Here is a 23,563-nt window from a genome sequence, read left to right as displayed (position 1 = left end):
TCTGTGATTAATTTCATAGTTATCTTTCATTTTTTACTTGAGCAAAGGAAGAAATTTAGAACTAATCCATAGTATTGGATAATTTTGGATTCTGATATAATTTTATCCACTTTTACAAGCATGTAAGCACCTTCACACAAAAAGTATGTGGTTTGGATGCCAGATGCAGTATGGATGTTTAAGACTGGAAAAGCTGGTGTTGTGGTTTAACCCCAGCCAGCAACTCAGCCTCACACTGATGTTTGCTCACCCCCCACCCCTGGTGGGAGGAGGGAGAGAATCAGAAGAGTAAAAGTGAGGAAACTCATGGATTGAGATAAAGACAGATGATTAGGTGAAGCAAAAGCCATGTGCATAAGCAGTGCAAGGAATTGAACACCAAGCAGGTGTTCAGCCATCTCCAGGAAAGCAGGGCTCCATCACGTGTAACGGCAGTTTGGAAAGACAGACACCATCACTCCCAATGTCCCACCATTCTTCCTTCTTCCCCCAGCTTTCTATAAGAAGCATGAAACACCATATGATCTGGAATATCCCTTTGGTCAACTGGAGTCAGCTGTTCCAGCTGTGTCCCCTCCCAATTTCTTGTGCGCTTCCAGAGTCCTCACTGGCATAGGCTGAGAGGCAGAAAAAGCCTTGATCTTATGTAAGCCTTGCTCAATAATAGCTAAAACATCCCTGTGTTATCAACACTGTTTTCAGCACAAATCCAAAACACAGCCCTATACCAGCTATGAAGAAATATAACTCTATCCCAGCCAAGATGAGCAAACTGGTAAGAAAATGCACTGTAAATATTCCACTGAAATAGGAGAAACAAGGAAACCTGTTCCAGTTTCTCACAATGAAGCAAAAAAAAATTAAATTACTTAACTCACTATTATGTTTATCCCATAAGTTCAAAGGTTTTTAACTAAGAAGTTTAAATACATTAAACAATTGTCTTTATAACAAGAGAAGTGTTATCCAACAGAAGTAGCTGAGAGTTTATTCCTTTTGTAATAAAAGTAGTAGCACTCCTCAGGGGACTTTATTCCTCTCATATTTGCAGTGAAGCATAAATAGCCTGACTGATATTTCTTAAAATGGGTATATTTATTTATAGCTTTAATCAGAATAGCAATTAAGTTGAAATCTGCAGTTATGATAGTATTACAGGCATTTCCTGCAATTGTCTTATAGACAGAAAATACAAAGTGTCAAACAATTTATTCCTTTCACCACATTAATCAACAGAAATACTTACATTCATATGGCAGTATTATGATGTAGGAATAATGACCCCTACCAGCTTTAGACAGATAAAAATTTCTTCTAGTTGGATCTTTGTCCATAGAAACACAGTGATTCCTAACATCTACAGCAGCATCAGCATGGTAAGACTTAGAAAGGCTGAGAACTATTTTTGTAGAAAGTTTCAAAGCAGTATTTTTATTCTTTCCAGAAAGTCAGATAAACCCTTTATTTGCTTTTCATTTTAATCTGTACAAAGAACAATCGTGACCTTACATTTCAGAGGTCTCCATTCTTTTCTGGTAGCTGCATTACTGTGATCATCAACAATAACCAGCCGTAAAAAAGCTGTACATAGAAGAAGACTCATAAAAGGACAATGATGGCTAATCAAACATCTCTCTTGAAAAACATTCAAAGTGCAAACTTTAGGTCATTAATTCTTCAGATATTTGTTTCATATGGTAATGTGATTCTCTGACTCAAGATTGTCAAGTGGCTCCAGATATATTTTGGATCAAGGAAGAGACTTACGGGCTTTCTTAAATGAAACGTGGCATGAAAATCCACATTTCATTAATTCACAATTCATTTAAAGGACTTTTAACTTTTGGTTCTTCTGTTACCATTTTTAATACTATTAAGATAATTCTAATCCTCTGTTCCACATGACATTGGCATGTAAGTTTCTAAGGGCACAGAACACTTTAGGGCTTTTCAGAGGGAGAATGCATCTAGATACTGCATAATTTTTAGAGAACTGGAAGTTGCTTTCTGTCTGTGAAAAAATTAATGTGTTTGGGTATGAAGTTCAATACTAATCAGTGTACAGAATAATTATGTTGTTAAGGACTATTCAAGACTCTAAATCATAATAAACAGACATGGGCAGATAGAGACCACATAATGCATTATTTGGAATGATGCTGTCCCTCTTTTGTAAGCATCCATCTACTGGATTACAGATTAAAACTTTTGCATGTGCTTAGTGTTTAATTTTGGCATGCAGGGAGTACTTTCTCACTTTGTTCACTTTTATAGACCTGATATTTGTCCTGGAGGAAATACCCATGTTTTTTCTTTTTAGTGGTAGGAATCCAATGGTGTTTCATCATCACCCCTTTTGGATAATTACTGTGTCTGAGGCACATATCAAGGTGGAATCTGAGGTTAGTTCATCCTGACTGAGTGCATATTGTCACACCTTGCACTTTTCACAAGGTAGAAAGCTCTATCTAAATAACCAGGAGGTGTTCTGTGCCTCTTCAGAAGTATGAGGTCACTATGAAAGCTTTGGTGAGGCAGCTCTTTGCCTCTTCCATTGCCTTGTAGTCTCTTCCAAGAGTGGAGTAAAGGAAAGGAGTGGTCATTTTCTTTCCAGGTAGGTGGTATCCCCTTTTTCCCTAGCAGTGGCTGAATTTCATCCTAGATGACACATGTTCAACAGGGTAGAAAGTGACCAGTTCCGTGTCTCAGATGATCGTTTATGTAGAATATGCATGATTTTGCTTCATATCATTCAAATCAAGTATTCAGATCCCCATGATCATAGCAGCAAATCACTGGGATAACAGAGGATCTGGGGAGATCTGTCAGGAAGCAGCAAATGCAGAGCTGCTCCTCAAGGAAGGAGGGAGCTGAGGGTAACAGCAAGGCAGGCAGCAGTCAGTGCAGTCCCATGGTGCACCCACTGTCAGTCACTGAGCTGGTACCAAACTACTCCTTTTGTGCTGATTAGACTTGACTTTCCTTTTGGCAGTACTTGAGTACTTTGCACTCCAGAACTCAAACTGAATGTGCTTCACCGAGTTGAACATGCCTGTTCCCTGCAGCATGGTGCTGAGAGTCATTTGGAAGTATATCTAACAAAGGACTTTTTGGGGATTTTAACTGGGAAAAATGAGAAACATGATGACACGAAGTTACAAAAAATTCTCAGGATATTTCTAGTCCAAGAAGTTCTAGCAATGGTAATTAACTATGCTGGCGTAGCACTGGTATTGTAGTCTTTTGAGAAGCTACAGCTTTGTGAATTTCCATGTTACAAAGCCCAGCAATATTTATTTAATGTTAGATACAATTCTCTCTTAATGAAGGATGTCATAGACATGGAAAAGAAAGCTGAACATAATATGGTTTCCAGGGAAACATCCTTACTAACTGAATTTCCTGGTCAAGTGCATCCTGATTTAATAAAGATATATTGATTGTTTTGACATAATCAGGAAAGATAACTATGGAGTAGAAAAACTTTGAAGCAGATTATTGAAATTTAGACAACATGAAACAGCTTTATATAACTTCTGGTTACTAAATAGTAGCTTCAATTTAATTTTTTTTTTTTTCCACTATTCACAAGTTTTAGCCTTTAGGAAATTCAGAAATACATTGTTTATCACAAGTTAGCCCATGTTCTGAAAAAAGTGAATAGGAGAGAGGAATGAATAATTTATTCTTTTTTAGGATATGAACAAATGTTCCTGTCCATTTTAAATTTTTTATTTATAATTTTTCCATTATTTTTTCCATTTCCTATTCATTTTTAAGGTGAATTTCTAACTTGAAAGAAAAAGAGATTAAGCTTTTATTTGTGGTTGGTGAATTAAGTCTCAGAATTTTGTGACAGAACAGTGTTCATGGATTATTTCTTCTTTATTTGAAACACCTGGCAACTCAGTTGAAAGATTTCAAAGATGAATATTTGCTTTAAGAGCCTAAGGACCTCTGTGTAAAGGAGTCAGTCTAAAAAGCAGTCTAAAAAGAAGTCACCAATATTGTAGTTGGACTTTGATCCTTACTGATATAATAAGCTTGCCATAAAAACCTTTGCCATCAATTTCATTAATTCCGTTAAGCATTAGAAAGTCTATGTAACTTAATATTACCTCAAATTTGTGCAGAGAAAACTGGTAATTTGATTTCTTAGCTCTCTTGTGCCTGTGTTCTATTTAGTTAATGTTGACAGAGTACTCTGTTTGGTTCAGTAGTCCTAAATGTGTGTTAAATCATTTTGCAAGAGAAAGCATCATCCTGCCTAAAATCTGGACATGGTTTGTTTTCAGATCTTTGATTTTATAGTCTCCTGAGCAGTGTGCTGAACACTTTAAAGGCAAAAAGTCACAAAAAGAATACATGAAAAATCTAAACATTATGAGATAAAAATTAACTTAGTGTTATGAAATATGCCTAGCACCCCTGTTTATACGCATACTTTTAATATTCTTATTTAGTAATGTTAATTGAATAATAACCAGAACAGGCACACACAAATACACAGAAACCTTTATCACAGAATGACAGAATCACAGAATCATAGAATCATAGAATGGTTTGGGTTGTAAGGAACCTTGAAGATCATCTCATTCCACCCCTCCTACCATAGGCAGATGCACCTTCCACCAAATCAGGTGGCTCAAAACCCCATTCAGCCTGGCCCTGAACGCCTCCAGGGGTGGGGCATCCACAATTTCTCTGGACAACCTGTTCCAGTGCCTCACCACCCTCACAGTAAAAAATTTTCCTCGTAATATCTAATTTAAACCTACTCTCTTTCAATTTGAAACCATTCCCCCTGTCACTACATGCTCTTGTAAATAATCTTGCCCTATCATTCCTGTAAATTCCCTTCAGGTCTTGGAAGGCTGCAATTAGGTCACTCCAAAGCCTTCTCTTTTCTAGGCTGAACAATCCCAGTTCTCTCAGCCTTTCCTCATAGTAGAGCTGTTCCATCTGTCTAATCATCTTGGTGGCCCTCCCCTGGACTTGCTCGCACCGCACAGGTCCATGTCCTTCCTATGCTGGGACCCCAGAGCTGGATGCAGCACTGCAGGTGGGGTCTCACCAGAGCAGAGCAGAGCAGAGGGGCAGAATCCCCTCCCTGGCCCTGCTGCCCACGCTGCTTTGGATACAGAACATGTTTGGCTTTCTCGGCTGTGAGTGCACAGTGCTGGGTCATGTCCAGCATCTCATCCACCAGCATCCCCAAGTCCTTCTTGGCAGAGCTGCTCTCGATCTGCTGATACCAGGGGCTGTAGCACATATTGCCTTTCTTTCAACCATAGACTCATTTCATGACTGATGCCTAAAATCAGAAGCAGATGACAACTGTCTACACGTGCCAGCTGTTAATATTTTAGATGTCACAGAAAACGTGTTATCTGCCAAAGGCTGATAGATTGATAAAGGACATTCTAGCATTCTTCTGCAGCCATTGAAGCCCATATGAAATAGCTGAGACTTCTTAAAAGGCAACTGCAAAACAGTTTGCATATGTTTACATATATATGTCTGTGGGAAGATACATCCTCAGACTCTGGGAATGAAATTCTCCTGCTTACTGGCCTTTAGCTGCTTCTCTGAATATAATTTGGTCTCCTAGATAGATGTTCTACAATATCTAGAAATTTACCACACAGTACAGATATGCTGTTATATGCAATTAAAATTTGCTCTAATTTGGATGACTTAGGTTATCTGAGATATCTACATGGATCTGGCAGATATGGCACAAAATCTGCATGAGCATTGCACTCTTCTGGCCTGACATCAGTCAGATCACAGAATCAAAGAATCATTCAGGTGGGAGTAGACCTCAGGAGTTCTGTAGTCCAACTCCTGCTCAGAGCTAGGTCAGCTGTGAGGTTAACCCAGGTTGTGTAATTCAGTGGGATCTTGAAAACTTACACGGTGATTTATGACATCTCAAAAGCTGGTAGCTATGTATATACAGGTAAGTGAATCACACCCCTAACATTTACAACTCCTTCTTCTTTGGAAGAATAGAATATTCTTTCACCTGTATGTACTGAGCACTGTTGGTTTTGGGGTGGGGCATTATTTTGGTTTGGTTTTAAAAATAGGGGATCTTCCTGCAAAGAGATGCCTTATAGGCCCTTTCAGTAATATGCTGGAAACCATTAAAAATTTGTCAGCCTACAAGAGAACATTTAGTTTTCTTCAATGCCATCAGTAAAAGATTAGTAAGATTGTAGTCTTAAGCGCTGGTGAAACACTGGCCTTAAAATCCTTTAAAAATCAATTAACTATTTACTTTTTGTCTGTATTCCAAGAAAAAATAGCCCTGCATAACTGTATTTTAGCATGAAGAAATATACTTCTGACATCCATTTGTGTCTGTCTCTCATTGCATGGTATTGCTTTTCTAGGAATTTCTAGGATTTTATATTCATTTAATGTCATTCACAGATACTGGCTGACCTGGAAAATCATGCACTTTTTAAGGATGACCTAGAATGCCAGAAGCTTATTCTGGAAGCCATGAAATACCATCTTTTACCAGAAAGAAGAACTCTCATGCAAAGTCCAAGAACTAAGCCTAGAAAATCTACAGTTGGAACACTTTACGCTGTTGGAGGAATGGATAACAACAAAGGTATTATAAGATATTTGCTGCTTTATGAATTATACTTCACATGTTCTTTGTCAGAAAATGGTGAAATAACTTTCTGTTCCAATATTGGTGAGGGGGTGTTTAAACCAGTCAAGAAATGCTGTCAAGACTTTTGGTCCAATGAAAATCTATGGATATTTAAGGAAAAGCATAATACAGTTAGAGAAAAGAAACTGAGTTTTGAGTTCATTCTTTCTTCAAAATTATTATAATTTTCAGAAAAAAAATTAGCAAAAAAAAATAGAATGATAGTAATATACCTTAGTTATAGACTTCTAGAAATTATTTTTCCTTTATAAGTCAAATACTTCTCTCAGTTTCTTTAACCTATGAAAAAAGGCAGTTTGATATGCAGTGTATTCCATCCTTAAGTAATTGTCTAAAATATTATGGATGATTCATGGGTCTTCCAATGCAGAAATTTGTAAGTCTTCTAGAGAAAAAGGATAACTGGCTTTGACTAGATTGCTAGTTTGTCATAAAGGGAGGTAAAATTACCCCCATTTTTCTGTGCAGAAAAATAGGAAGAAGAGGAAATTTTATTAAAGCATTTTGTTGTTATTTGTTGGGAATAAGAGTTATGATGATAGGTTGTGCTTTCATTTCTGGTAAGTTTAATCCACTGAATTCTTGAATGGAATGAACCAAAATATTTGAACTAAAACTAGCTATATTATAAGCTTATATACTCAAAAAGGCTTTTTCTTTTTTGTGATATTAACCAATAATTGCACAGCACTTAAATTTTCACGTCCATATTTAGACTGAAGACCAAGCCTTCAGAAACACTAGTTCTAATATAAAATAAACTGTACTTGAAAAAAGTATTTTATAAAATTATGTCTTCAGTTTCACAACTGCGTCTTGGTGTTACTGCAGTTGTTTCACTAAATAGCTGTGGCTATTTATTCTCCAGGGAGACCTTATAACAAGTCACCTTCCAATACCTAAAGGGGCCTACAAGAAAGTTGAAGAGAGAGTTTTTACAAGGGCATGTAGTCATAGGACAAGGGGCAATGACTTTAAACTGAGATTGTAGGTTTAGATTAGATACTAGGAAGGAATTAGTTACTGGGCGTGGTGGTGAGACACTGGCACATGTTGCCCAGAGAAGTTGTCCCATGCCTGGAGGTGTTCAAGACCAGGCTGGATGAGGCTTTGAGCAATGTGGTCTAGTGAAACATGTGCCATCCCATGGCACAGGGGTTGGAAAGATGATCTTTAGGGACCTTCAAACCCAAACTATTCAATGATTCTATGACAATAAGAAATTGTTGATGAAAGAATCAATCAATACATATATATATATATATTCTTAAAGTAGCTGCAGATTATTTTTGTCCTTGTAACATTTATAAACAATTGTGTAGCTAAATGTTAGGCAGGGGTGTGCACAGAACATTGTCTCTGGATGATAAAATACAAATTTCCTCTTACTTAGGACAAATTACAATACACAAGCATTCAGGTAGCAAATGACAGTAAACCCAATTTGAGTGCAGCTGTATTTGTTCTCATTTTCTATTAATATCTGTTCCTCAATAAAAATACAGAAATATTTAGGAAGACAGCACAAAGTATAGCACCATTACCACATCAACACACAGCCTATTTTGCAGATTCAGGTCAGGCAGAAGCAGTTCATTTTTGTAGCAGCAGGAGAAAACACAGAGCAACAGAGGTTTAGCCCTCTGTTTCTGACTGAAAACTACCAGGACTTTTATGCATTTACAGCAGATAAAAACTGCTTTGAGAAGAGGCCTGGTATGGCAGAGGAGCATCTGCATAACAGGAGCCTGTGTTACAGCTGATGCAATGTGTATTCCCAGTCACCCAGGCTCTGCAGCTGTGCCATCTCAGCTTGAATCTGTTCAGCTCATCCCTCTTGTGATCCTGCTGTGTTCTTGACTAGCTTCTGTGCCCAGTGAGTCTTGTTTCCATACGTCCGTTCAGGAGACCTGAGTGCTGTTTGCCTGTTTGGAAGAGTCACTGAGTTCATAAAGCAAGCCTGAATATTTGGGCTGGGAGATGATACTGATACTGTATTATGTCTTCTCAATAATTAAAAATTTATTTTTCCCCCACAACTTTCTTCACTGAAAGGCTGATATGGAGGGTTGCAATTCACGATGATGTATTTTTAATGCTTCCTGATGTTTGCTACCAAATGTGAAACTGTTGCAAATAATTGGATGAGCTAGACAAATTAGCAATTTATTAACTAGCATATAAAATAGTGTCTAAGTGCAAATATTATGAAAGCATTTGAAGGTTATGTGGCTTGTCACATAAAATGTAGCCTAGCATGCTAAGTTTGTTTTGAAATGTCTTCTATAATTATCTTCCTTTCCATAAAAACGAAGTGATAATTAAACTCCAGCAAACAGCAACTGGAATTCTGCCTGATGTGAAAAATTAATGCAGCATAGTACTAAATGGATAGAGAGGAAAGTATCAAAGTTAGATAAATTTGTAATTTTAATTTCCTAGATGAACTAAAATAATTTAAGTCTGTTTCCACACACCTTCGCTTATTTATTAATTTAATTTTAAAGGTGCATCTAAGAAACACATTTTCTCTATATGTCTGAATTAATGCAGAGATATATTGATTGGGATGCATTAATAGATTGGGGGTATGTGCTTCTGACAAAGTTCCATTCACTTTACCCATTAATATTATCACACTGATTTCTCTAATCTGGATTAGCAGGATTCAATCATCTAGTAGTATACAAAAGTCCACACATAAAGAAGGATGATAGACTGAAATAAATGAGTAATTGCAAGAAGTGGGCATACAACAATTTTTAGGAATGATTAAGCACTGGCTTCCTGCAGCCATCCTGGAATCCCAAACACAGAGCAGAAGCCAAGTGGTAGAACATGATGTATATGGTCTATGTTAGATGGTGATATGGAAAATTATGAGCAGGAAAAGATGCAGCAAGCGGAGATTGGTGTCAATAATCAAGCAGTGTTGTAGTGATGTCAGAATGCTGATTAATTTCTCATGAGGTGTCCTAGCCTGTCTCACTAGGTAGCAGTTAGAATAAAAAGGGACAAGGGGAACTTGCAGAAAAAGAAAATAAAAGCATTATGGTATCCATGATCTAAAACCATTGGTATATATTATTTTTGGAATAGTCCTAGACTAGTTCATCAAAGTCCTAGATTAGTTGTTTACTGAATCCAAGTCTTGAAGTAAGTGCAAGGGAATAAGAAAGGAAAAGTTGCATGAGCAAGAAACTCTTCCATAAAAATGTGGCAGGTCATTTAATAAGAAGATGGAATAGTCAATTTACTGAAACACTGATATTAAATGTGTGCTTTTCATTAATCTTGTGACTAGATATAAAACCTGCTGCAAAAAGTGCCCTGATGGTAAACAGGTGGGGTTCATCATTAGTCTGTATCAAGCAATATTAAAAGTCCTTTCATTATTATTATTCATTATTATCTAAAATAACTTTTAGAAAGATCTTTGCTATTGCCACAGATATATTAAAAAATTAACTTTTTGAAATATGAAATTGAGGTCTCCAGTTATTTTTTCTTATACACCCATGTTGCATGTTTTTCCTTTTCTTTAATCTATTTTTAATAATTGCAATAATTCTTTTTGCTTCACAAATATGATTTATCAAATGTGGTTTATTACATATATATATTTATTATTATTATTTCACAGGAATGTCATCTAACATAGCTACATAACGTTACTCTTGTTCCAGTGAATTTTGGAGATGTCTTTGTTTTTCTGGGCTTTTTTAGTTTTGTTTTTTTTGTTTGTTTGTTTTGTTTCATTTTTTTTCTAGCAAGACATTTCTCAAAGCAGATATCATTTAAACTTTATTTATTTTAATTTTATACATTCAAAAAACCTATTGTAAATACTGTGAAAGAAAAAAAAAAGAAGAAAGTAAAATCCATCCAGATTGTTATATGGCATTTTGCAAGTTGTAGAAATTGCTACAAACCACTTTGTCTTCACATACATAAAACATTTGACAGCATTTATTATCTATCCATTTGATGCACAAACCTATCTTGAGTAAACATCTTATCTTCATCTTACCTGCATTTTCATTCAAAATATACAGTGTATGGTAGCTGTCTTTAATTTTCAGAGTGTGAGTGCTTAAAATCCTATATTTGTATAATACACAAAGAGCAAAATCTACTTAAGAAGATAGAGTATTTTCCTTTAAAAGAAAGAAAAGTCCAAAGTTTTTATTACTGAATATTTCTCCCTGGTGTGCTTTTTGAAAAGTTTTATAAAAATGTGCATAATTTGTAAGAATACTTATGTATGTGTATATATCAGCCCCGGTCTGACTCCAGGAGCAGCCCCTGTCAAGCAGGAACATAAACAAACATGCTGTGGTTAACCATGGCATATATAGATGTTTCCACAAAACAAAAGAACTGAGAAGTGAGAAATTGATGGTTCTTCTTGCAATCCTACTTTTTTTACTGATAACATCACCTATATGTCATTACCACTACTCTCTATGAGTTTCTTCTGCCTTTGGTGCTAATTTGTTTTCACCTGTCTTTTCCATGAGGACATTTGTTATCTTAAAGAATCCTGTAGTCATAACCTTAAAATACCTCAGGAGGACAATAAGCCAAAATAAATTGTGCCTCTGACATTCCAAGCAGCTGTCTGTATATCACTTTTTATTTAGATGCCTACAGTTCTACGCTGAAATCTTGTCTGCTCTCTTTAAGTAGCAGTTCTATCTCAGCCAAACAACTCCAGTGTTTCCAAGTACCAGAAGTGAGTAATTTTACTGAGATAGATGTGAAGGAGCAGCTAAGGGTACTGGGATTGTTTCAGCTGCAGAAAAGGAGGCTCTGGAGACATGTTGTCACTCTGTACAACTACCTGAAAGGAGATTATAGCAAGGTGGGATTTGGTGCCTTTTCCCTAGTGACAAGCAATACAATGAGAGAAAATGACTGCAAATTTCATCAGGGGAGGCTTTGATTGGATATTAGGAAAATTTTTTCCACTGAAGGAGTTGTCAAGCATTGGAACAGGCTGCCCAGGGAAGTGGTTGAGTCTCCATCCCTGGAGGTAATTGAAAGATACGTAGATGTGGCACAAATGGTTTAGTGGTTGACTCCACAGTGCTGGGTTAAGGGTTGGACTCAGTCATAAAGGTCTTTTCTAACCACAATGATTCTATGATTTTGTGTTTACTCAGTTCCATGTAATATATTTCACTGTTCTTTCTTATGCTTTCTGGAATTAATTTTTTCAAAATATTGACACATTTAAAGATTTTTTTTTTAAACATAAAAATGTGTGCTGGCATAATCCAGTGTTTTCCCAGACATTCTCTAGCTAGCAATGGAAAACACTGGAAATGGAAAGCAATTTACCTTAAATCTAAAAGGCACTAACAAGTAACATTCCATTAGCTTTAGCTCAACATTGTACCAGTGACCAGCTCTGTTTTCATTTTTCACGCTTTGTAGAAGACTCAACAGGAAAATAATAATGGAATATATAAACAGGAACAACAACACAGAGAAGTATACTCTTGTTAGAATAATCAAGATAGCATAGTAATGTTATCATGGTGGGTTTTCTTGAGAAAATTAGAGCACCAGAGTAAGTGGCAGGCAGGCTATGCAGAATTAATAACTAAAATTTTCAGTGTCTGTATTGCAAATATGCATTGAAACTTACTTTGCCTTTTAGGCTCCTTAAACAGAAAAGACATAAGTTAGCTGTTAAAAAAAAAAAAAAAAAAAAAAAGAGATCCACTACTTTTTAAAACAGAAAACCAGACAATGGATTTTGAGAGAATTAATCTTTTGCAGAAATGTATACTTTTTAAATAGCCCAAGAGTTTATTATTGAATATACGTTTGATAAACTACAAAGATAAATATATGTACTTCTTGTATTCAGATAGAAACAAAACATTCTGGAGAGAGAAACCATAATCCATGAAATAACAGGAAGTAACCTCATGAAGTTCAACATGGGGAAGCGCAGAGTCCTGTGCCTTAAGAGGAACAGCCCCTGGAACCACTATAGTTTGAGGGCCACTCAGCTGGACAGCAGCTTGGCAGAAAAGTACCTGGGGTCATTTTACCCCAAACATCTGCCTAACAATTGTTCAGGTATTTGGAAACAGCAATATTGCATGTGCAGATTCGATCCCTGGTAGCAGATCTAGGGAGCAGAGGAAGCTGTACAGAGCAGCCACCCTCTCCATCCACTGTCTGCTCCATGGCAGACCTTGCACAGGAATTTTAAAGCATGTGCTTCTATCAAAGAGGAAGATATGAGGGGATTATTTTTCCCTGTTTTCATTTGCTTTTGGTTTCTCTTGAAGGCACTGAGAAAGATTTGCCTCAATACTCACTGCAGAGGTGAGAGATGTTCCCAGTAGATCTCCCCCCTGGCAGAGGGTAGCATGAGAGGTCACTTTACATACCTTGCTACTAAGACAATGCAGTGCATCTCTTTGAGGACTGGGGCTACATCAAGAATAAGGAAACAGTCTTTTCCTGGGCAGTTATCAGAAAAAAAGATGGTCAAAATACCACTATTTGAGGTTTAAATACTCCTCTATCCCTTCTCTTTTCAGTCATCAAATTGCTTACATCTTCCTCACTCTGGTCAGATCTCACTGGAAATACTGCTCAGTCCTTTAACAGCATCTCAGACAGGTGATGAAAGGACTGGAGCATCTCTCCTGTGACGAAAGGCTGAGAGATTTGGGACTGTTCAGCTCAGAGAAGAGATGACCTCCAGAGGTCCCTTCCAACCTCAACTGTTCTGTGATTCTGCAACATGTTAATGTAATTGTACAGTAAAAGTAGAGCTTGGCTAATTATTTCACCAGAGGAATATGAAATATACTGGCTAATCACTAATGAGATAATTAAATGTATAAATCACACTAAAATTCTCTTCTCGTCCAGTTCTTATAAGTATTAATATGACTACTTCTTTCTTTTCACCCTATGATTTTCAATATGTTCCAAAACATTGTCTCATAGGCTAATTAGCAGTTAAAGTACTTTGATTTAGCAGTGCATTTCAGAATAGAAAAAGAACCAACCCATATTTTAACACCATCTGGTACTTTTTCAGTACCTATTTTATATCACTAAATTTCTGGCTTTTTTTTTTTTTTTTTTATTCAGTGTAATTATCTCCTGGAACTGCTGATTCAGTTACAGTTTGAAATAAAAAGAAGATCCTGAAGTTACCTATTCTGAAGCCTCCATGGCTTCAAATGTAAGAGAAGAGCCAAAGTTATCACATACAAGATAAATTTTATCATCCCACAAAATTCTTCCGTTGTCAGTCTGTTGCCCTGGAATTCACACCTGTTGGTACAAACCAGGCAATTATGCAGACAGCACAAGAGGCTTCTGCATCATGGGTGTGTTAGGGGGATTATTATCCTAAGAACAACCCTCTGTTCCTCCTCGTCACTTCCCTGAATCTTATTCTGTTGTCTGACATTTCTAGTGCAGGTATCATATTACTTATTAAAATACACATTAAAAAAAAAAAGAAAACTTTGTGTGTGGTCTAGAGAAGACACATGCCTGGCAGATGGATAATTTAGAGAACTTCTATACAATCAGAAACCTCGTATTTTTCTGTACACTAGTGAATTTCTGTTCCCTGATCATCGAAGTTTCATTGATGGTTGTCACCTACTGGTATTGGCTTTTGAGTAAACCACCACAAATTCTGAATCTTGTTCTGGAAACAGTTCAGTGCTGGAACCACCCTCAATAACCAGGGTGGATACTACTTAAAAAATGGTGGCACCTTCCAGGACAGTCCTTCAACTCTATCTTGCACCTTCAGCTACGTCACAAATCTCCTTGCCAAATTCTAGGAAATGCTCCAAAAGTCTCTATTTTAAGCACAAGAACATCCAAGTAATCTTCAGTAGAGCTTTCACCTTATTTTTAACACTCTGAACTGGAAAACCAAATAAAAACAATTATCTTTTTGGACTACAGATGGCACCATATAGAATCCAATCGGTCTTACCTGGGTCCTACCCATGAAGGTTAGGAATAGTACCCTTTGCAGCAGGTTTACCTTAAAGGGAAATAGTTGAAACAAAACAGAATCTCCCAGGAACTGAGCTAAGGGCTAAGCAGTGTGGATGAGCATCTCTACATCTATAATGAAAAATAGTGAAAGAAGCCTGGGGGTAATGGGAAACTGGTTGCAGCACCTAACTGCTCTGTTCACATTGTTTAAGCCAAATCGTCATTGAAGTAGATTATTGATTTTGTTATGGTATGCAATGAACTGCCAATCAGATGAACCATGTGTTTAGAATCAATATCAATCATGCAGTAGGTAAACTACAATACTAGACACTTACAAAATACGAATTTACATCTTTAAATTTCTTTACATTCTTCTTGAGCAAATCCCTCAAAATTCTAGTCGCAGACACACGTACATACACACACAAACACAGGTACATAGTCTGTGTAGGTCACCATCACCTGCTCCCCACTGGTGGGGGCTCCAGTGAGTGCACACCCCTCCTTCAGAATATGTAGTTCCCCTAGCATTTGCTTTTGTCCACATGTAGAATTTTGTTTTTATTGTTAACACATTATTTGCACAATTTTCAGTGGGACCAGAACTGTTTTAAGAAGAGGCACGTATTTTGTTGTTGAGCAAAGGTAGACTATCATCCTGCATGATAGAAATCATTAATAAAAGTAATTTTTGTAATTTTTAGACTCCATAAAAATATAAAATAAATGATGTTTGTTTTATGTAATAAAACATAACTTTGTATTATAAAACAAAGTGCACAACATCAAAGACATTGCCTAAGATCACTGTTGAAAAGCTGTCAGTTCTGATACTCTCAAAAATATAAAGATTAGTGGAAAAGACTTGTATTGGTTTTAGAGAATTCTGCTCATATAGAATAATTGAATATTCCCAAAGGTTTCCTGATTTTTTTTTCCCCTATCACTATGTGGCAAATCCTTCTGACCTTTTAGTAGATTTTTTCACTAAAAAAAGTAAGATTCTTTTTGTGTATGTGGTATAGATTTTTGGAGTGCTTAAAGGAATTTCTAGGAGTCTTATTACAGAGTAGTGAACTGCTACCCTATGCTACCATTTTTTGTATAGCTATTTCTTTACCAAAATATTCTCCTTGGTATCTGCATCAGCAACCTCAGGTCACATTTGTTCCACTTGAGTCACTATCCTTTCAGTTTGCAATGTAACGTTGCAGATCACTAGATCAAGGTCATCATTTTGTGCCTACTCACAGCAGCATCTCTAAATCTTGAACAACATGATCAGAGTACATGTCAGCAACAGCTTTAGTAATAGCAAAATCAGCAGAAAGTCTTACAGGAAAAAAAATGTAGACATTTTCTGATGATAAATGTAGAACTCCTACCCTTCTTCATGGGTTTAAATACTGAATCATTCTACCAACAAGGAAAAAAAAAGGTACTTTTATGTGGAAATGTCTACATTGAATACAAAGATAATTTGGCAAAAGGGAGATGTTTAGGATTTTCATCTGCTTCTGAAGCAATTTTCACTTTGTATGAAAAGTCCATTTATACCTAGCTAAAATAAATACATTGCATTCATCGTCTCAGACAATCTTTATTACTTCATATAGCCTACATCAGCTTAATGAAAAATACTGAAAAATATCTTTGAAGGACAGGTTTCTAGGTATTTCTGCATTTGACTTAAAATACTGAGTTGCAAATAATGTTGCTATATTATTAGTCTTCAGTCATCAACTATGCAAAAAATACGAGAATTACAATCAGGTTTCTACAAAAATCTTGCTTTATAAGTCATTAGCAAGGAAATGAAATATGCTTAATTTTAGCAAAAGCCAAAGTTTCAAAGTTTAATACGAGATAACTAGAGGATCAATTGAAAGGTTTCACCAAAACAATTTCACAAATTCATGTGCTTAAAAATGACAACTAAAACAAAGAAAATAGATATTTATATTGTGCAATGGTGTACTGCTCTGAAGATAAAGGTGAAATTGTGAGATGTAGTACTTTACTCTTTCATCAGAAACATGGGGTGGAAGGATCGTTTTAATCCCTGCTGCATACACAGAGGAGCTGTCAGCAGCAGTTAGACATTAATGTAAAATTACCCTGATCATCTATGGCATTTAATTTCTGAAGTTTTCTTTCTCTGTAGGTCTCTCATTACTTCATAGACCTTGATTAATCAGGGTTTATAATGCCCATATGCACAATACACAGAACTAATTTCATCCAATGCCCAGCTGGATCCTAAGTAGAATTTAAGTTAGGAAAAAAAAAAAAAGTTGAAACGTATCCAGAACATCCAGACATTATATTCTTACCAGAAATTATTTGTGCTGGCACAGTCATGGTATAGTTTTTTAATTTACTCCACACTTTTCTTTATCATGCAAATAGCTATTAAATGAATTCAGTTTCACCTCACTATGTCTTTTTCATATACTCTGTCTTCCGTGCTACATCCTGGAATTAGTCTGTTTTAGAGCTCTGTCCATCTGAAAAAGCAGTTTGTGCATGCCTGTGTGTATAGTGGAATTGCATTGGTGTGTAGTACTTTTATTGTAAAATCTTCAATATTCTGTGTATTTGCTTTTCTTTCATCTTTACAGTTTCATACCCAGTATCATAAAGGCAGTCTAATAAATAATTTATTTCCTTTTTACCATTAGACCACTCAAAACCCAGTAGTGATATGCAAGTGAAGAAAATAATAATAGAATGCATTTTAAAATATAATTTCATGTATTTTTTAATATAGTTAGTATTTTTATTTGTGTCTATGTGTGTTGCTTATTCTGTGGTATTCCACCTGTTTTGTTTTGTAGGAAAATATGTGTGTCTCTGCATAATCAGCAGATATACTGCAGCTCAAAATGAATAATGATTTTTTCCTTTATTTATTTTATTCAAATCTTCACATTAAACCTGTATCTGCAATTTCAATAAAAAAATATACCAGTCACTTTCCAATTGCTTCCTTCCATCCTCATGTTCTTGGGAAATTGGATTTTCTGGTTTTCTGAAACATGTAATCAGAATTACTTTGGTTTGTTCATGGGGATTAGAAAAAGTCCTTGTCTACAGATTTCTAACATTGCTGAGACATCCTTTCACAGCCTGAACAGACTGAGGTAGGCAACATCAACCAACATTGCTTACTTGAGTTTGCACAGTTTGGAAGTTGCTTCAGTTAGGAGTTGGCTCTGCTGACTGCCACCTACTAGTCATGGCAGAGAGGAGAGGACTTTCTTATCTCAGCTGGCATGTGATGCTACCAATTTTTTCTTGTTGCTGGATCCAGCATCTGGGTGAGTGACTGTTCCTTCACTGCACCACAGCATGGTGGATTAAAAACCCTAGATACTGATCACACCTTAGAAGTGATGAAAGAGATTGGGGATAAGGTTCTGTCTGTCTCTCTGCTAGTTGCACATGTCCAGGGGGTACCTTATAGTCCCTCCAGACTGGGCAGCAAAGAGTGGCTCCTTGTTCTGCAATGTAGCTATTGATTATGTATGCGCTGAGCTCAGCACTGGTGAGATCACACCTCAAATCCTATGTCCAGTTCTGGGCAAGAAGGAGATCCTAGAGCTCACAGAGTGTGTCCAGAGAAAGGCAGTGAAGCTGATGAAAGGCCTGGAGTACAAGTCTTGTGAGGAGTGGCTGAGGGAGCTGACATTCTTTAGCCTGGAAAAAAAGAAGGCTCAGGGAAGAGCTTATCATTCTCTACAACTTCCTGAAAGGAAGTTGTAGCAAGGTGGGTGTCAGTCTCTTATCCCGAGTAACAAGTGATAGGGCAACAGGAAATGGCCTCAAATTGCACCAGAGGAGGTTTGTATTGGATATGAGGGAAAACTGCTTCACTGAAAATGTTGTCAAGCACTGGAATTTCCCAGGGAAGTGATGGACTACCCATCCCTGAAGGTATTTAAAAGATATGTGGATGTGGCACTTGGGGTTTAGTGGAGGATTTGGCAGTGCTGGGTTAAAGGGTGAACGATTTTAAAGTCTTTTCCAACCTAAATGATTCTACAATTCTACAATTCTATTATCCATTTAGACTTCTGGCGAAGACAGAACTACTACCCAAAGTAATAAAATATAATCAGTTGCTTAAAGTTAAAACAGAATTCCAAAATATTTCATGAAAACCTTGATGTTTATGAATTTCTTAGCTCCAGTAGCCTTATTGTAAGTCATTTTTTCAAGGTCAGTAGAGATTTAGCAGAAAAGGCTGTGAGAGACTCTAAGAGTGACGTTGCTGTCCTTCTGAATTAAGGATCCTAAAAAATGGGAAAACAGACATTTCGTAGTCTTTGCTCAGTGACAGGAGATTTTAGCAAAAGTAGCTCAAAAGTGTTGTCATCAAGATGAAGCAACGGCCTTGTTGTTTATGCTGTGTTTGATGCACCCCTGGATGCTTTAGAGCTTCTACTTTTATTCTGTTCTAGAGCAAATTTGTGATGTCAACATTTGGCAATATAATAATACTTTCATTCTGAGAGTATTATATGCAAATATATTCAAGCCATAAAATCGATGAAAAATCAATATTCTAATATGGTATTGATTTTATATACCCAGAGGAACTGACTCTTAAATAGCTAAACTAATTTGTCTAGTAAAATGCTACTGGTATCAAGATTTTGCCTCCTCTCCTAGGTGCAGAAAATACTTTTACTTTCAAGATCAAAACAGTTGAGATAAAGAAAAGAATCTATTCCTTTGCCAGAAATACCCAATTTTCTTCCTAGGAAAGGTAGAAGATTATTCTCTCTTATAGTCTAAGCTGTGCAAATATTTGACCATATGTATGGGAATGAAGAACAGTCTAAATATTACAAAAAGAAGTTCTCTGTAATCTGCAGTTAAAGAGATCCTAAAATCTTTGCTGATAATACCTTTCAGTTGTTCCACCGCCTTTTTGTTTAAAGATTTTTCTAGTTTGAATGCTACTATTCCAGTGTCATTGCAATCAAAATAATTACTGTAATTTAAGAGGTCTTCTTTTCTTGTCTGAATTGCAGTCTAGAATGTATTATATTCATGTGCCTGATAATAATGATTTTATAGGACTGACACCTACTTCACTTTGTGTTGATTTTTGTTATTATTCTTGTTGCTGTTTTTATTGTTATTATTATATCATCCTCATCATCATTAGAAAATAGTAAGGCACCTTATTGGACAAACAGAATTTAAGCAGTCCAGGAACTCCAGGATAAGATGCTCAGTATATAATATAATATAATATAATATAATATAATATAATATAATCTCAGCCAATATTAGAAAATATATAGCTGATCTTAATTGGAAGACTGTTTGTTATGTAAGTACAATTTTCTGAAATCAGAATGACAAAGCTTTTAAACTGTACTCTTTACTATTGGAGTAAATAGTTTTACAGAACTCATGTGCTACAGTTCTAGCTCTTAGCATGAATAGATTCAACATATAAAGCATTATAATTTTATTAATATGCATCATTATAATATGCCCTGCAGAACCCCCAAAAAACAGTATCAAATAATCTGTATATTTTGTTCTTTCAAACCTAAGGATTAATGAATTTACAGCTGTCAATTTTAAATGAGGGTCAAAAAGATAAATAAGTATGTGTCTCTAAATTGAATGCAAAATTTGCTTCATATATCTTGTGGCTTCATAAAACTGGGAGGGAATTTAATACATCCATTTGTAGTGTACATTATTGCTCCTCTGCTACACTTAGATACAAATTGAATTTAAATTATGACTTCTTTAGTTCAATTAACAAAACTATTGCTTTCATGTTTGTTTGCACTTGGTTCATTGCTCTTTTGTTCCACAGAATGAATGAATCTAAAATAATTATTTTCCATGGAATTGTAACCTTTTATTTTAATCCAAAGAATTAGTTCCAAAGAGTAAAGCTTCATAATTAGCTTGATTTTTTTCTGTAGCATATTTAAGCTTTGGAAATGAAGCACTGTTATGTGTATGTTAAAATGAAGCTCTGGTTACATTTCAGATGGATTATCAAGTCATTCTCTTAAGCATTTATTTAAATGCATCTATAATTTTGATATTTGTAGTTCTGCTTGTCTCATCAGGAGCTACAACTATTGAAAAGTATGATCTCAGAACAAACATATGGATTCAGGCTGGAGTAATGAATGGCAGGAGGCTTCAGTTTGGTGTTGCTGTCATCGATGACAAGCTGTTTGTCATTGGAGGCCGGGATGGTTTAAAGACATTAAACACTGTTGAATGCTACAATCCAAAGACCAAGGCTTGGACTGTGCTACCACCTATGTCAACACATAGACATGGCTTAGGTAAGAAAAAATTATTTTTAAAACGTGCCACATTTTTTGTTTATGTAATTTTAAATGGAAAACTCAGTACTTTTAAGCTATGGTAGCATTCTGGCCAGTAACAATAACTCGGTTTTACAATATTGTTGTTACAAGGTATAGAAAACTAAATTGTTCATTATCTGTTCTGCTAAAACCACTGGTTATGATACAATTATTACAATGTCACGAAAAATAGAAATGGAAGATGCTGTTATGATCTGCTCCAGAAGGGGAGTGTAACCCAGGTTCTTCTTAATAGATCCCTTGGGGCAGTTAGATGACAATGAAAGATCGGTGTTTGTAAATATGCACATGTAGGGTTTATTTTAGAATAATTTGGATGTAATTGGAAGCAAGTATGTAGCCATTTTGGTTATTATTATCATCTGTAGTAATATAGCAGTATAAAAATATAAAAATAACATTTAGAAAAATGTATGTGCAAAAGAAAGAAAGAGAAAGAAAGGTTAAGAGTAAGGTTAAGTTAAAAATATTACCACCTGTGGATCCAGTGACGAGGTTTGATTGCTGCAATTTAGATGTCTGTTGTTTGAAGTGATCATAGTCTTGATCTGTTGGGAGTGGGGGAAGCCCACGAAACACAGAATTCAATGGAAGGAAGTTTTACACTGGCTTTTGCAACACTGTGGATCACATGTTGATCTACACTGAAATGAGACAGGGAGTGCTTTCAGGGGCAGGTCTTTAATGGTTTATGACATGACAGCTGCCTTTCACATCAGCATAGCTGAGCCATGAGAACGGATGAATACTCCCAGGCCTATGTGTGAATGTCAATGTTCCGTGTGAATGGGACCTTCCAAGGTAAAGTGGGTAGAGAGTGGGAGGAAGAGTTTTACAACTGAACCAGTTTGTGTAAGGGAGGACACTAGTCTGATAAAAAGAACTATACTGCCTCCACAAGGTCTGCTTCTTATTGGCGTCCAGTGGTGGGTGATCACCCCCTCTGATTTATGCAGACCAGAGGCTTCACCAGCACCCACACAAAAATTCACCTTCTCCCCCTTGGGTGATGCAAACCCCAGCCTAGTAAAGCACCCTACCACCTCCACAGATGGGCAAATATTTGACCCATTAACATCTCACTCTTTCACAGACACATTTAGGGATGAAAGTGTTAAAAGCAGGAGAATGGCAAGGAGGATGGCAGATTTGCTCACATGACCTTGCAGCTGGGAATGGCAAGGCCTGGAGAATAACAGTGTGGGAATCCCATATATATGTGTCTATTACGCCTTCTGCTGTTTATCTCTGTTTTGAGAAGTAAAATTTCTGTGTAGAGATAACATAGGTGTTTGGAGAGACTTGGAGACACTCTTTTGGACATATTTGAGCTCGTTGTTTTGGGAGAGAGAGCAAAACTCAGCGGTCATAAAAAGCACAGAGGAGATCACAGCACATTGGTAAACCTGGATAAATGGGTGCAAACAGCAGCCTGGCCACCCACTAGGATTGGACTAAGTTGCCATGTTCCTGCTTGTGTGTCTCTGCCAGGGTGTTGCTCTGGTTGGGAAGGTAATAAATAGGAAATAAATTTACTCTTTGCATTTCAGCGGTGGTTTTGTGGTTATTCCAGCTGCCTGCCTGTGTCGACTCACACAACACTCTATGTTATGCTGTCCATTCCCCTGAGTTGCAATCAGCAAGTCCTTTATTGTACTATTGTGTCAATACCTCACAAAATGACCATGCTTTCCTGCCCTTCACTTATGTCTTTGGACTCTTGTAATATGCATGTGTACTGTTGCTGTTAAACAAGTCTTAGAATAGAAAATAACAATGGGAATCTATATCAGATGGCATCATGACGCTAAATATCTCGCTGATTTAAAATTTTTTCCTAAGTTTAAATTTAATTGTAAATTAGAAAATGCGTGAGAAAATATTTGGATTACATGCAGAAATACATGTAATGTCTCTTCTGCCAGTGTTCCAGAATTTTATAAAATCAGTGCTGTTCCCAGGGGTGGTAAAAATGCAATGACTGCAGCTATAACTACAGGAAAGTAGTAATACAACATTAGGGTATGCTTGATAGAAAAAAAGATTTGTCTCAGTTACAAAAGAGATGAACCTATGATTGAAAACCCTTGGTGATCAGTTTAAAAAAATAATTCTGGACTATAGTTTTACATGTGCTTTTGGTCAACAGATTTAAAAGATACCATTATAGTTTAAGTTGAGGAATGTTGAGGTTATACCTGTAGAAAAACTGGTATGTTTTCTATAGTAGGAAAAAAGGAATAAACTAGGAATTTGACCATTTGTAGGGTTTTTTTGCTTACTATAAAATAATTTTTAAATTTTTATATTGAAGTAATTCAGGCTTTTTGTAAACAACATGTAAAATGAGGAGAGAAGTTTAAATTGGGATGATTAAATACTGTTGTTTGGGAGGTGTTAGAAATGCGTTCTTTATTTGGAGTTATGTAATAATCATATTCTTACCTGAGAAGCCTAATTAATAGAATTTAATAACTTTTAAATTTTTTTTTCT

The 23,563-nt window shown here is 36.2% G+C and overlaps 1 protein-coding gene across 2 annotated transcripts in view; it reads left to right on the top strand.

Moving 5' to 3' along the window:
- KLHL1 (kelch like family member 1) overlaps window positions 1-23,563 on the top strand; it is a 196,699-nt gene that overhangs the window by 135,603 nt on the left and 37,533 nt on the right. The window contains exons 6-7 of one of the 2 annotated variants that reach the window (XM_039560154.1): window positions 6,439-6,625; window positions 20,800-21,024. In XM_039560154.1, coding sequence (XP_039416088.1) covers window positions 6,439-6,625; window positions 20,800-21,024 — 412 coding nt within the window. Of the gene's footprint in view, window positions 1-6,438; window positions 6,626-20,781; window positions 21,025-23,563 lie in introns of both variants that reach the window. The other variant, XM_039559587.1, reaches the window with a different exon arrangement.

This window comes from Corvus cornix, chromosome 1 (assembly GCF_000738735.6).
Source record: "Corvus cornix cornix isolate S_Up_H32 chromosome 1, ASM73873v5, whole genome shotgun sequence".
Lineage (NCBI taxonomy): Eukaryota > Metazoa > Chordata > Aves > Passeriformes > Corvidae > Corvus > Corvus cornix.
This window is presented reverse-complemented; position numbering and strand designations above follow the sequence as displayed.